This window comes from Mauremys reevesii, linkage group 6, assembly GCF_016161935.1.
Source record: "Mauremys reevesii isolate NIE-2019 linkage group 6, ASM1616193v1, whole genome shotgun sequence".
NCBI lineage: Eukaryota > Metazoa > Chordata > Testudines > Geoemydidae > Mauremys > Mauremys reevesii.
Window position 1 is genome coordinate 125,106,738 of NC_052628.1, and position 14,031 is coordinate 125,120,768.

The window sequence follows — 14,031 nt, forward strand, 5'->3', positions numbered from 1 at the left end:
TTTATCGCATGAGTTAACTGTGATTAACTAACAGCCCTAATTAGTAATATAACTTACAGTTCTAGTTTCTGGAAATTAATGGCTAAATAAGGTTTGCACAAAATACTGCTATTACTGTTATGATTACATCAAACATATTCTGAATATAACAGACTTCTTGAACTAATTTTGTAATGGCATCTCAGTACCTCTGCTGTCTGAACTAATTATCAGGTATACCTGAATGATAGCATGGAAGAAGCAAATGCCAAAAATCATTTTCCTCCAATTTATGCCAAGGATATTGTCTTCAAAAAACGTAGTCGTCATCTCTGTGAATGCTCGCCTGATGTTTGCACGAAGTCCTTTTGGAGGCTCATTGGTTACCTGAATTGGGAAAAATAACCAGTTCTTGTTCTATACATAAGTCTGCTCTCCATTTTTTTATGCAGAGCTGTCACGTTATCACTTGAATGGCTATCTGCATGTAAATTGTATTTTCTACATTAAGCTTTAGGTGTTAACCAAATGAACACATTGATTATTTACCCTAGAAAATATATGGAAATGAAAATATATGTTATGAAAATAAGGACATTTGGAGCAGAAAGAAATTGGAAAAAATTTGCAGGCACAAATTAGAATAAATAAACATAGCAAGAAGGGTGATTAAAGTAAGCACTCTCACTATGCGGAGTACACACTACTGCAATTTAACTGCTTTATTTGGACAGCAGCTTCCAGATCTTGGTTTAGCAGATGGCTGTCTTACTGGGCAGAAAGACTGTCCAGCCAGCAGTACTCAGTATCTTGATTTAAATGGATTAGGGTTACAAAGATCAGGAGGGACATCAGAGTTCATGCCAGGGTAAGCTCTTCCTTCTCATTCAGCTATTCCATTTGCTCTTGTCCAAGGCTACATTTGTAAGGAGCTAGGGCTTGTCAGTCTTGAGTGTCTGGATTAGAGTGAAGGTTACTTACGGAACTACTGGAAAGTGCTCAGATACTATGGTGATGAATATAGTATAAGAACCTATATAGAACAGAATCAAATGGACCAGACTGATAGAATCAATGTGTTGGCTTCAACAAAGAAGGTGTGAGTGGGGGACTTTTCTGATTTTTTCTGTTTTCTCTTAATGTACGTTCCACTGGGGAAAGGAGAATATTCCTAAAGCTTTATTAAAGGGAAGGAGTTCTTGCCAGAACTCCAACAGTGGGGAAGGAGGGCGGGTCATGGAATGGATATGAGCAACACATCTCGAAGAACACCAGTTATGGAAAAAGGTAATTGTCTTTTCTTCTTTGAGTGCTTGTTCATGTCCATTCCATCTTAGGTGACCCCCAAGTGGTACCAACAGAAGCAGCTAGGAGTTCATGGACGTGTAGCTTGTAACATAGCTGTGCTGAACCCCGCGTTGTCTCTGGCCTGTTGTGTGATGGCATGGTGTGCTGTGAACGTGTGAACCGAAGACCACATTGCAGCTCTGCAAATGTCCTGGATGGGGACATGTGCCAGGAAGGCTGCCGAGGACACTTATGCTCTCGTCAAGTGGTCCTTCGCCAGAGGCTGACACCTGTGCCAGCTCATAACAGGTCTGGATGCAAGAAGTGATCCAGTTGGAGATTCTCTGAGAGGACCCCGGAAGGCCCTTCATCCTGTTCGCTGTTGCGATGAAGAGCTGTGTCGACCTGCGAAAGGGCTTGGTATGCTCCAGGTAAAACGCCAAGGCATGTCGGACGTCCAGGGAGTGCAGCTGCCACTCCTCATTGATCTTGTGCAGCTTAAGACAGAACACTGGGAGCAAGACATCCTGGCTGATATGGAAGGAAGACACCACCTCCATCAGGAAGGCCAGATGGGGTTGCAACTGTACCTTATCTTTGTAGAAGACTGTATATGGTGGTTCCAAGGTCAGGGCTTAATCTCCCACACTTGCCTAGACGACGTAACTACCACAAGGAAGGCAACCTTCCACGATAGGTGGGAAAGGGAACAAGAGCCCAAGGGTTCAAAGGGCAGACCCGTGAGTCTAGAGAGAACCAGATTGCGGTCCCATTGTGGGACAGGGACAACTCGTGAGAGAACACCGCTCTACCCTGGATCAGCGGATGAAAAGCCGAGATGGCAGCTAGATGAACCTTGACAGAAGAGAGGGCCAGACCCTGATTCTTCAGGAAGAGCAGGTATTCCAAGATTGACTGCAGAGAAGAGCACGTCGGGGAGAACCAGTGGGAGAACCTCATCCACTTCGCCAGGCAAGTCGCTCTAGTGGTGGGTTTTCTACTTCCCCAAAAGACCTGCTGCATCTCCCTGGAGCAGGCTTACTTCTCTGGGTTCAACTATGCAGCATTCACGTGAGGTGGAAGGAGGTGAGGTTGGGGAGCAGGAGGTGACCGGGGTCTTGCGAGAGAAGGCCCAAGCTGTCAGGCAGTGGCCACGGAGGGGCGCTACTGCCAGATCCAACAGCATGCCAAACCAGTGCTGGCTCATCCACGCCGGGGCGATCATGACTCGAGCCTTATCCCTCTTGATTTTTGACAGGACTTTGCTGATGAGGGGGATGGGTGGGAACACATACATCAGATCTCCCGATCAGGACAGGGGAAAAGTGTCCGAGAGAGCCTTGCCAAGGCCTTGCAGGGAGCAAAACTGATGATATTTCCTGTTCTGCCTGGCAGTGAACAGGTCTACTCCTGGAAGAGCATCTGGACTACTTCTGAGTGATGCGACCCCTCGTGGTGAGAAAAGAAGGACCTGTGCTGAGGTGATCTGCCAGTGTGTTCCTGACACCAGGAAGTTGACAGGCCTCCAGGTTGATCACATGCTGGATGCAGAAATCCCTTTGGTGGAGTGCCTCTTGACAGCATGCTCCCCCTTGCCTGTTGATGTAAAACATCAAGGCCGTGTTGTCTGTAAGCACTCGCACCACAAAGCCGGATAACTGCAGGAGGAAAACCCCGCAGGCTAGGTGAACTGCCATGAGTTCTTTGACGTTTATATGTAACGTAATCTCCTCTGCGGACCACATACTTTGCGTCCACGTCGCGCAGAGGTGCGCTCCCCAGCCAAGGTCCGAAGCATCCATTATCAGCGACACTGAAGGCAGTGGGGTGTCAAACGGAACTCCATCGAGGACTGTTCCGGGGTTGGTCCACCACTGCAACACAGTGAGTACCTTCGGTAGGATAGTGATGGCCTTGTCCAGGTGATCCTGGGATGGGGCATAGACCGTAGCCAGCCACTGCATGGTGGACGACATACATGCACGCTGCCATGTGGCCCAGCAGCCATAGACAGACCCTGGCTGTCGTGAAAGGAAATGCGGAGAGTCCAGTGATGAAATCCCTCATTGTCTGGAACCTGTCAAGTGGCTAAAATGCCTTTGCCCTGGTGGAGTCAAGGACTGCCCTGATAAATTCTATCCTTTGTACAGGGACTAATGTTGATTTTTCCTCGTTTATCCACAGGCCTAGCCTCCTGCATGTGGTCAGCAGCATAGATCAGGATACCTCGACGCTTGAGGTGAGCCGCCACCACCGACATGCACTTTGTGAACACCCTCGGTGCCACTGCCAGGCCGAAGGGGAGCACTGCGAACTGGTAGCATGCGGATCCCATTATGAAGCGGAGGAAGCGACTGTGCCCTTGAAAGATCGCTATATGAAAGTTCGCGTTATTCAAGTCAAGGGCGGTGTACCAGTCTCCTGGATCCAGGGAGGGGATGGAGGGCAGGGAGACCATGCGGAACTTCAATCTCTTGAGAAACTTGTTGAGAGTTGCAGGTCCAGGATGGGCCTTAGGCCCCCTTTGGACTTTGGGATCAGAAAGTAATGAGAGTAGAACGCCTTGCCCCTGAGGTCTAGGGGGACTTCTTCCACAGCCCCTGCCTGCAGCAGGCCCTGTACCTCGGATGCAGTAGACTCTCATAAGAGGGGTCCCTGAAGAGAGGTGGGGAGGGAGGGTGGGATGGGGGTTTGAAACAAATTGGAGGGCATAAGAACATAAGAACATAAGAACGGCCGTACCGGGTCAGACCAAAGGTCCATCTAGCCCAGTATCTGTCTACCGACAGTGGCCAATGCCAGGTGCCCCAGAGGGAGTGAACCTAACAGGCAATGATCAAGTGATCTCTCTCCTGCCATCCATCTCCATCCTCTGACGAACAGAGGCTAGGGACACCATTCTTACCCATCCTAGCTAATAGCCATTTATGGACTTAGCCACCATGAATTGATCCAGTCCCCTTTTAAACATTGTTATAGTCCTAGCCTTCACAACCTCCTCAGGTAAGGAGTTCCACAAGTTGACTGTGCGCTGCGTGAAGAAGAACTTCCTTTTATTTGTTTTAAACCTGCTGCCTATTAATTTCATTTGGTGACCCCTAGTTTTATTTGGTGACCCCTAGCATAGCCCTGTGCCACAGTGTTGAGGACCCAACGGTCCAAAGTTATAGATGCCCAGGCTGGGAGGAAAAAAGAAAGGTGGCTGGAGAAATGGAGCGGGGCAGGATCCAGGACAGTGGCTGGAATGTTGCTCTTGAGCACACTCTCAAAATGACCACTTCGACCCCAGCTGGGAGCGGGAAGCACCAGCCTGTGTCGAGGTAGATGGCTGCTGGCCCTGACAGCACTTGTAACCCCAGCCCTTCTTATGGAAAGGCTCTTGTCTAGGCTGGCTGCACTACTGATGGGGAGGCCGTGGCCTAAGTCGCTTTCTTTGCTGCCCTGGAGTGTACAGGCCCAGGGTCTTGAGTGTGGTGCACGAGTCCTTTAGCCCGTGCAGCTTATCGTCTGTTTTCTCTGCAAACAGGGCCTGGCCATTGAATGGAAGGTCCTGGAGGGACTGTTGGACCTCAACCGACAAGCCCGAGGACTGCAGCCACGCCACCCTCCTGATTACTATGGCTGAGACCATGTCCGCGCCGCAGAATCAGCCGTGTCTGAAGCTGCCTGCAGTGCCGCCCTCACCACTCCTTGCCCCTCTTCCAGGATGGCCTGGAACTCTTTCCTGGGGTCCTCTGGGAAGGAGCCAACAAATTTGGCCATCGATTGCCAAACATTAAAATCATAACAGCCCAATAGGGCCTGATGGTTTGCAACCCTCAGCTGTAGGCTTGGTGACAACCAAACCTTTCTCCCAAAAAAAGAGTCCAGCTTCTTCACCTCTTTATTTTTGGGAGTAGCCCCTGGTTGTCCCTGCCTTTCCCACTCATTGACTGCAGGCACTACTAAGTTTGGGGCAGGGTGGGTATAGAAGTACTCGTACCTTCTTGCGGGCACATAGTACTTGCACTCCACCCGCTTGGAAATTGGGGGTAGCAATGAGGGGGTCTACCAGAGGGCTTTGGTAATGTTGGCCACCCCCTCATGAACTGGCAGTGCGACTCTAGTGAGGGCTGCCGAGCTGAGGATGTTGAAGAAGGTGTCAGAAAGCTCCTCCATCTCCTCAGTTTCTAGCCCCAAGTTCAAGGCTCTCTCCTCAAAAGCTCCTGATGAGCTTTGGCATCATCCAGGGGGACCACAGGTGGAGGCCCCAGGATGGCCTCATCAGGGGATGAGGAAGAGGATGTGGCTGCAGCAGGTGCCACCACCTCTGCGACCTGCTCGGCAGGACCTTCTTCCCCCAAGCACCGTGGCCTCCATCTCAGATGGGCAGGAGACCATGGCATAGGGCTTTTTGGAGACTCCTGACAACGACTGATGCCCTTGGGACAGCCGCGGGAACCCCCATGGGTTCCAAGGGTGCCATGGCATGGGCCATTGAGGCCGAGGCTACGATAGTCCTGTCAGTGCCACGGGAAGGACCGATGTCGCCAATGGAGGACCTTGACCTGCCTGCAGGGGCTCTTGGTCCGTCTCCAAGCCCTGGGATGAGGGGCCCTGCTCCGGATACTGGGACTGTACCGAGGCTGACCAGCAGTGTCCACCGCCATGCTCCAAGTGGGAGCTTTATGTGGGTGATGACTCATCACGCCGAGATCCCGGTGACCAGCATCCGATGGATCCGCAATGGTACCCCGGCGATCTATGCCGAACGCTTCCTGACAGGTGCCAATCCATGGAGTGGAAGCAAGACCGTTACTGATGTTGTGATGCTGAGCATCGACGCTGGTACGACAACCTATGTCGGTCGGCTGGTGACCGGTACCGAAAGTCCCGATGGAGGCTTTTGGCTGGAGTGGCTATGACGCTCCCAGTACCGGGGTTGCGGGGTTGAGCGTACCTCAATAGATCTACGCTATACTACCAGCAACCGACGCTTCGAGCCTGCAGAGCAAGGACCAGAATCCAGAGACTGGCGCCGACGGCTCTGACTGGTAGGCAGCCCTGTATCCACGGCGCAGTAGCTCTGTGTGGGCAAGCACTGGCAGGATGCTCCCTGAGGTGGCAACTGGAGCTGCACTGACAGGGACCGAAGGAATGGTCCAAAGGCAGGCTGATCCCTTGATTTGGGAGCTGCCGTCACCGGTGTGGGCGGCACCGGAAGGGACAAGATGTGGAAGTGGAATTTCACCTGTCTGACGATGGCACCAGCAGGGCGCTCTGCACCAAAGCCGTGGAGTCTGATCTTGCCTGCTCCAGCACTGACTCCATAAGGAGCGCTTTAAGTCGGATGTCCCACTCTTTCTTAGTGGAAGGCTTAAAGTTCCTGCAGATGTGACACCTGTTGCTGACATGAGATTCCCCCAAACACCTTAAACAACGTGTGGGGGTCACTGAAGGCTTAGGCTTCCTACAGTGGTCACAGTTCTTAAAGCCTGGGGACCAGAGCATGCCCTGTCCCTAGCCTAAGTCCCTTCCGGGATAACTATAAACTAACTAAAACACACTACGGGAACTAACACTAATTGTTATAACTATTTACAACAGGCCTTCTGGATGTCTAAGGCATGGAGCATGACTTCCCTGGATGCAAATGAAGCTGAGTTATATGCAGACGGGTTAATGGACAGATTGAGATGGAAACCAGAGACCACTTGGACCACAAAATTGGGGTGAAGTCACAGGACTTAGTTACAAGAGCTGATAAAGTTGCAGCCACTTGGCAACAGGATTGGTACATGCAGGATCAAAATTGTCTATAAAGAGCTCTACAGGGCAGACGTGGGTCCTTTCCTGCTTTATTCTGCATTCTCTGGAAATATCACACTCCCTCTGATGGTGTGGTTTTGGTGGTGGTTGCTGAATATGTTGTATTTACAGGCACCACAGTGGAGAAGAGACTATGGATTTTGGACTCATTTTGGCTCATCAGAACTTTGGACACCTTGTGTTTGTACAGGCGGGACTGCTGATTGTCAGCTGATCCCATTTAGTGTTTTTCAATAAAATGATGTGTCTGACCATCCTAAATATAATATGCGTCTGACGAAGTGGGTATTCACCCACGAAAGCTCATGCTCCAATACATCTGTTAGTCTATAAGGTGCCACAGGACTCTTTGTTGCTAAATATAAGAGCAAAAGATACAAACATTCCAATTTGTAGAATATGCTTTTTGGATCTTGATTGATTAGAAAATACAGATTAGACATCTGATTTGAGATACTCTGTAAATAATTTATTTCGTCCTTGCATTGTTCATTTTGCTTAAGGTTATTTCCAGATATATTACCTTGACCGAGTTCTGAAGGACAGTGACAGGAAAGGTTTCACTAGGCATGGAACTTAAATACAGTCGAAAGCTCTCCTGAATCGAAACATCTGAAAACCAAAAGAACGAGTACATTCATTACACTCCTGTGAAAGAGTTTAGTTGTTAAAATTCATACACAAATCGTAACCAATTTGAGATAAAATCTATCTTTCCAATGGGTGGAGTACTGGAACTATATATACTACCTAATGTTCATTTATGATCTGGAAGAGGGAGTAAACAGCATTACATTTAAATTACAGAGGATAATTTGGGAAGTGTTTCAAACACCAGTGAACATAAACAGATAGTAAAAAGGAACATGGAAAGCTTGGACAGGAGGGACTACTCAAGAAAATGCATATGGAGAAAAATAATAAAAAATACAGATATTGCTTCGGAAAGAAAAACCTGAAAAGCAGTGGTGCTGAAAGAGATTGAGGGATGATAGCGGACGGCTAGATATGAGATTGCAGTGGGATATGGCAGCAGGAAATGCTAATGTAGTTTTGAGCTATATATGCAGAAGTATCATGTCATAAATAACACTTCCTCGGTACATGACTATATTGCTACCAAATCTGGAATACTGTGTTCTGTACTAGGCACCTAAGTAATAGAAAGCTACAGAAAAATTGAATGGGGTACAGAGAAAAGCAATACAATAATTAAGGGGATGGAAGTGCTGACATATAAAGAAATCGTAAAATAACTAAATGGCTGGAATTGCCAAAGGAGTCTAAAGAAATCAGGTGGCCAACTTCCATTGACCTTCATTGGGAGTTGAATTTCTAAATGGTCTTTATGCCTTCAAAATCAACCCCAACATGCACAGCTTGGCTAAGCACTAACTTAAAGGGCAGTGAAGGAGTATAAACAAACTGTGCATTATGATGGTAGAGAAGGGATTAATAGGGAGCCAAGGAGAGGCAAAAAGCAGACCAGCTGTGCTCAATTGCAGCTGCTGCTATAGAAGGGTTGGTTTTCAGAGGACTTGAGGAGGCTGGAGGAAGGAACTCTCAAAGAGAGAAGAGTTCAGCTCCTGTGAGTCTGTGAATGTAGTTGGAGAAGGCCTAGCAAGGAAAAGGGGCCTCTGGTTAATGGCTGGAGTTTTCCCATGGAAGTTGGCTGAAGCAACCCGGACCTTAATTTTTATAATGTACAAAAATTTCACTGTGAAGCAGTTAAAGTTGCAGCCGACATTACATACATGGAACAAAACCATTGAAAGCAAGGAAATGACAGTGTAAGACAAGGTAACAGACAGGTAGTCACCTACAAGCACACACCTGCTCACTACAAGAGACCACAACTTGAACTCTGCCCCTCCATAGCCTTCCTGTCTGCACATACCCTTTTACCAAACTACCTGCTTCCAAACACCATTAGTAGTGGACATTTGGCAAAGTAGTTCGGTGGAGTAGATCACAGACTATCAGGATTGGAAGTGACCTCAGGAGGTCATCTAATCCAACCCCCTGCTCAAAGCAGGACCAATCCCCAGACAGATTTTTGCCCTAGATCCCTAAATGGCCCCCTCAGGATTGAATTCACAACCCTGGGTTTAGCAGGCCAATGCTCAAACCACTGAGCTATCCCTCCCCCCTAAGATTGGTGAGGATTGTGATTAATCATATGTAAATATCTCTGTGCTTCAGTTCCCAATCTGTGGATAAGGATAGTATTTCCCTGTTTTACAGGCTGTTGGCATTGTGAGGATAAATTCATTAACGTTAATACATTCTTTAATATACGTGAGGTGAACAGATGCAATGGCGAAAGCCTATAAACAAGCAAATGAAACAAACAAATAAATGAGCACTACAGAGCATAGAATAGGGTAATACTCTCTAACAGGATGAGCAATTTCTTAATCCTACAGATGACCATTTCTTTGGCTCTTTCCCCTCTCATCGGCAAGACAAGCAAAAAGTGGAAAAGCACACTTCTGATTTGGCACTACCTTCAAGGAAACATATTGTGTTGTAGAAGGAAAATTACATACTTGGCTCAGTAAAGCTTTTTATAAGCTCCTCCATAGCTAACATCCATGAAACTGCTAGGTGACAGTTTTGCAGAAAAACCCAATTTCCTGTTTTCATTGCATCCTTTATCAGCTTCTCTGCAATAGGTCCTTGCCCTTGCCCTAGTGAAATTGACCGTACTCTGAAACAGAGAAAATTTTGTCAACGTTCATGATGCAAATACTTGAACATACAGTGACTTTTGAAATGGTAGGATTTTTAGGATTTGTAGCTTTTAAAGATAGTGGCCAAAACTTCCTAACTTGGCTGCTGAAATTTAGGCTCCTCAATCCATATTTAGACCCTAAATAAAAATGGCCTAATTTTCAGAGATGCTGGGCACCTACAAATCCACTGAAGTCTGTGGGAGCTGAAAGTGCTCATAATCTCTGAAAACTGTACCAATGTTATTTAGCTGCCTAATATGGTTTTAGGAGTCTGATTTGACAGCTTTGGCTATTATTACAAATATAGAGATCTCTGAAGCGGAGCTATAGTATATAGTTTGGAGGAGAACTTAAAAAAATATTTTAACATACATTAATGTATAGAGAGGGTGAAATCTTGACTCCACTAAAGTCAATGGTAAAAGTCAGTGGGGCCAGCATTTCACCCACAGACAGTACATGTGACTCAATGGAATAAATGTACAAGCATAAGAGGGTGGGATTTTCAAAGAAGACTAGAGGAATTAGGTACCCAGGTTCCCTTAAAATCCATAGGGTTCTTCTGATACCCGATAATCAGTCTCCTTAAACTCCTTGGGGTACTTTGAACATCCCAGCTGAATACCATGTCTAATAAAACGATGTACTTTGTACCGTTCTGAATATCCTCGCTCTTTTGCAAATCTCTGGAAAGCTCCCATGGGGTCAGAGCCTGTGCTTAGGATAAACACCAGAGGAGTTGAAGAGGACATGTCTTGATAAAGAGTTCCCAAGTCAACTGGGGGATTCTCTATGAATTGCTTTCCAAGGTTCTCTATTACAAACTCAGTAAGTGCAGAGACCACCTGAAGATATGAAAACATACCAATTTACAAACAGAAAGAGGCCCAGAGAACAGTATTTACATTCGACTGTATACCCCTTCCAGGCCAGGACTGTATCTTTGTATGTCTTTGTACAATACTATCCGGCCCAGTCCTCACTGGGGCAAATACAAATAACAAAGACTAATTAATCAGTGGTGAAAATCATCAGTCCTCCAAGTTCAAAATCATTACGATCCCTTCAAGCAATTATTTCCCAAAACCCATAAACAGAAAACATTCCCTACATTGTGTTAACTCAAACACACCTCAGTTAGTACTAGGGGCATTTCAAAAAGTTTGATTCAACATCCAAAAAATTTGGATAAGATCGTAAGAATTGGCAAACTAGAACTGGCCATTGTCCACAGAGGCATGTGAGTAGCCCCTGTGAAGTCAAACTTCCCACTGCACTCTAAAATTCCCAGACTTTGCAGCAGACCCATAGTAAACAAACTAATTACAAAGAGAGAGATTGTGACTGGGGTACAAGGACCCTCTCCATCCTGCCACCCATGGGCCAGTCACAAATATCAGTCCCTCTGCTTGGAAGAGAACAGGCACCGCTCCTGCGGCAGATTCACATAATCCCAAAGAAGCTAGGGAAGGGAGCGAGCCCTCTTCTCCAGACAGATCCAAGCTTCCATTGGGAAGGTCCATCTCTGCATCATCCCTCTTCAGGCCAACATCCAAATGACACAATATGGCCCCAAGTAAACAATTTTGCAAATGCTTGTAGCTTTGGTGTGGATGCAAATTTCTGTACAATTGGATTTTACCTTTTCTTCCATAAAACTTTTCACAATAATTAATTTCTGAAACATGCTCAGTCTTGTGTCCCAGGAAGCTTTCATTGTGCCTTCCTTTTTTTCTTCTTCGGTTTGCTCTGCAGAAGGGGCGGGTTCAGAATCATATGTTTCCGACGTTTCTGGGTTGACACGAATTTCAAGGCACCCTACAAATGACATTGTCATTAACAGTGTCTTAAATTTAGAATTTGCCAAGCAGAAATCATTCACGGTGATATGTAAGACCAAATTTTCAAAAAGGCAAAGGCTCTCTTTTGTACATGAGTTAGAGGTCTAACTGACTCTTTTCATGCCATCATGGTGACTGTGTGACTAGCTGTAGGATTCTATTTTGGGGACAGACAATGTTGGATTAAGGCATAGGCATGATAGGCTCCTGCTGTCACATAATTATGTCAGAATCTGAGCTTCAATTTTTTGTAAGTGGCTTTCTATCTGTCAGGTTTCAAAGGTGACCCAAGTGTAACTGAGATGTCTGCCGGAGCTTGCAGAGAGCCTAAAACAATAGCTCTGAGAGGGGTAAGCTGCCCCATTCATCTTAATCGGGTTTTTCCTGCAGTATCACGGATTTGGGGGGCCAGGTCAACATCACTGCTGCAGAAGACTGTGTGTGTGGCAGGAGAGTAGTGCAGCAGGCCCAGCCCACTCTTCCAATAAAGCAGATACATTTCGGCTATTGGGGTAGAGTTCTGGAGGGCCTCCTGGCTATTACCTCTGCATCACTCGGAGAAAGAGGGGGGCACTGTTGGTTCTGAGAGAAGGGATCATACTGTTGCCCTGCTTCTCCCAAGTTGCCAGGAGGAGCCCTACTGCCACTTATGGGGCTGTCCCCACTCTTCCAATGTGGGGAGCTCCAGCCTGTTGAAAGAAGATAGCTACCAAGTCTCCCAGCAGAGAGTGTAAATGAGAGTAACAGGAAACGGAGTCATTATGTCAAAGGGAAAATGGAAAAGTGCATCGTACACATAACAAATGTCTTAAGGCTTTGAATAAACTGCCTGCTGCAGTGGCTGAGTTACTGTTTCTGAAGCTGTTCAAAAATAGGTTTGATAAAATTTAAGTAGAATCAGTGTAGAAACCCCTCCTTGAAGCAGAGGTTTGGCAGAAGCAAAATGGCTTTTCCAATCCACTTTCTTATTTATCATGTTACCTAATTTAATGAAAATGTGTGTGGACAGTATTTCATTCTGAATTCCTTGAAAACATGGGAGTGTTTCCTCTAAGTCACAACACATAAACCATGTGGTGTCTTCGAGCCATGGAACATCAGGCTTAGCAGGGCGTTGCTGTTGGAAAGATGAAAGGATCAGTGAAAATATGAAAGAAGAAGGTGGTAAATAAAAGCTTGACAAATATATTTTTAATAGTCAAAATGTGAAAGTTGCACAAGAAACAAGTTTATTAATAGTGGGACCAATTCAGAAAAGCATTTAAGCATGATCTTAAATTCATTCTTATTTGTATGTGTTTAAGTATGTGTTTAAGTCCCACTGACATGCTTAAAATTAAGTGTGTGTTTAAATGCTGTCCTGAATAATGATGCTTTCTTTGATTGGAACCAATAAGTAACAAATATCTAAAATAACTGTTCAAATGTTTCAGGCCTCAAAATGTAACATATCACATGATGGAAAATCATAATTAGAAGTCATCAAAGTCACTATTGTAAAGACAAATTTAGACACCAACCTCCTTTCACTATCTACAAATCACTTTGCAAAACCAAAAATATATAATCATTTACTATTTTGTTTATCATCAATCTACTCCAAGTGCACCTTATCTAAGCCAGCAGAACCCCGGAGGAAAAAATTCCATTCTGTATCGGTAAGTTCTTCTCTCTGCCGCATGATCTCAATGCACAGCATAAAGCTGTAGATGAGTTTGTGTTGTTCAAAAAGGCCGCGGGACACATTGGTATAAGTTGCATAGAGAGTCTGGCTAAGCAGTATTGCCAGGCGCTGCTGCAGATTATTATTCTTTTCAGAAGTCTCAATAGTTGTATTAAATAACTGCAAGAAAAAACCAAACAGTTTTGATGAGCTTATTTCTAATTGTTAATAACAGCATACTTCTAGATTAATTCACTGGACTAGAACAATGATGCTCAAACTATGTCGTATTGTACAATACTTCTTAAGTGGGAGATCCTCTCATACACAGAGCATGTCTCCTCCCAACCTCTCAGTAATGATTCCCATTTTTTTCTGCAACCACTATAGGTTAGGGGTTTGTTACAGAAGTGGATGAGTGAGATTCTGTGGCCTTCATTGTGCAGGAGGTCAGACTAGATGATCATAATGGTCCCTTCTGACCTTAAAGTCTATGAGTCTATGAGTGCATGGAATTTTCCAGCAGTAATATTAAGACACCAATAAGAAGATAAAATGAGAAAATAAACTCGCTTTAATATGATGGTTGTGGCTTACATCCTCTCGTTTTGTTTGATAGAGATTATTCACCATTGTGACATAGAAAGCTCTGCGGTCTACAGGGAAATGCTCTAACAAGCACCACCATTCCATGGACCAAAATTTCAGAACCACTGAA

General features: G+C 45.7%; 1 protein-coding gene across 21 annotated transcripts in view; it reads right to left on the reverse strand.

The window, feature by feature from the left end:
- The window catches only part of DNAH6 (dynein axonemal heavy chain 6), a 192,113-nt gene that overhangs the window by 32,598 nt on the left and 145,484 nt on the right, over positions 1-14,031 (reverse strand). For 18 of the 21 annotated variants that reach the window (XR_005600162.1, XR_005600164.1, XR_005600163.1 and 15 more), the window contains 7 exons: positions 13,260-13,493; positions 12,632-12,767; positions 11,452-11,627; positions 10,464-10,654; positions 9,624-9,784; positions 7,598-7,686; positions 220-366 (listed from right to left, as the gene is read on the reverse strand). Coding sequence is in view for 15 of the 21 variants with exons in the window: in XM_039543463.1 (XP_039399397.1) it covers positions 220-366; positions 7,598-7,686; positions 9,624-9,784; positions 10,464-10,654; positions 11,452-11,627; positions 12,632-12,767; positions 13,260-13,493 (1,134 nt within the window). In the remaining 6 variants the exon portion in view is untranslated. Of the gene's footprint in view, positions 1-188; positions 367-7,597; positions 7,687-9,623; positions 9,785-10,456; positions 10,655-11,451; positions 11,628-12,631; positions 12,768-13,259; positions 13,494-14,031 lie in introns of those variants that run through there. The other 3 variants (XR_005600165.1, XR_005600166.1, XR_005600167.1) reach the window with 3 other exon arrangements.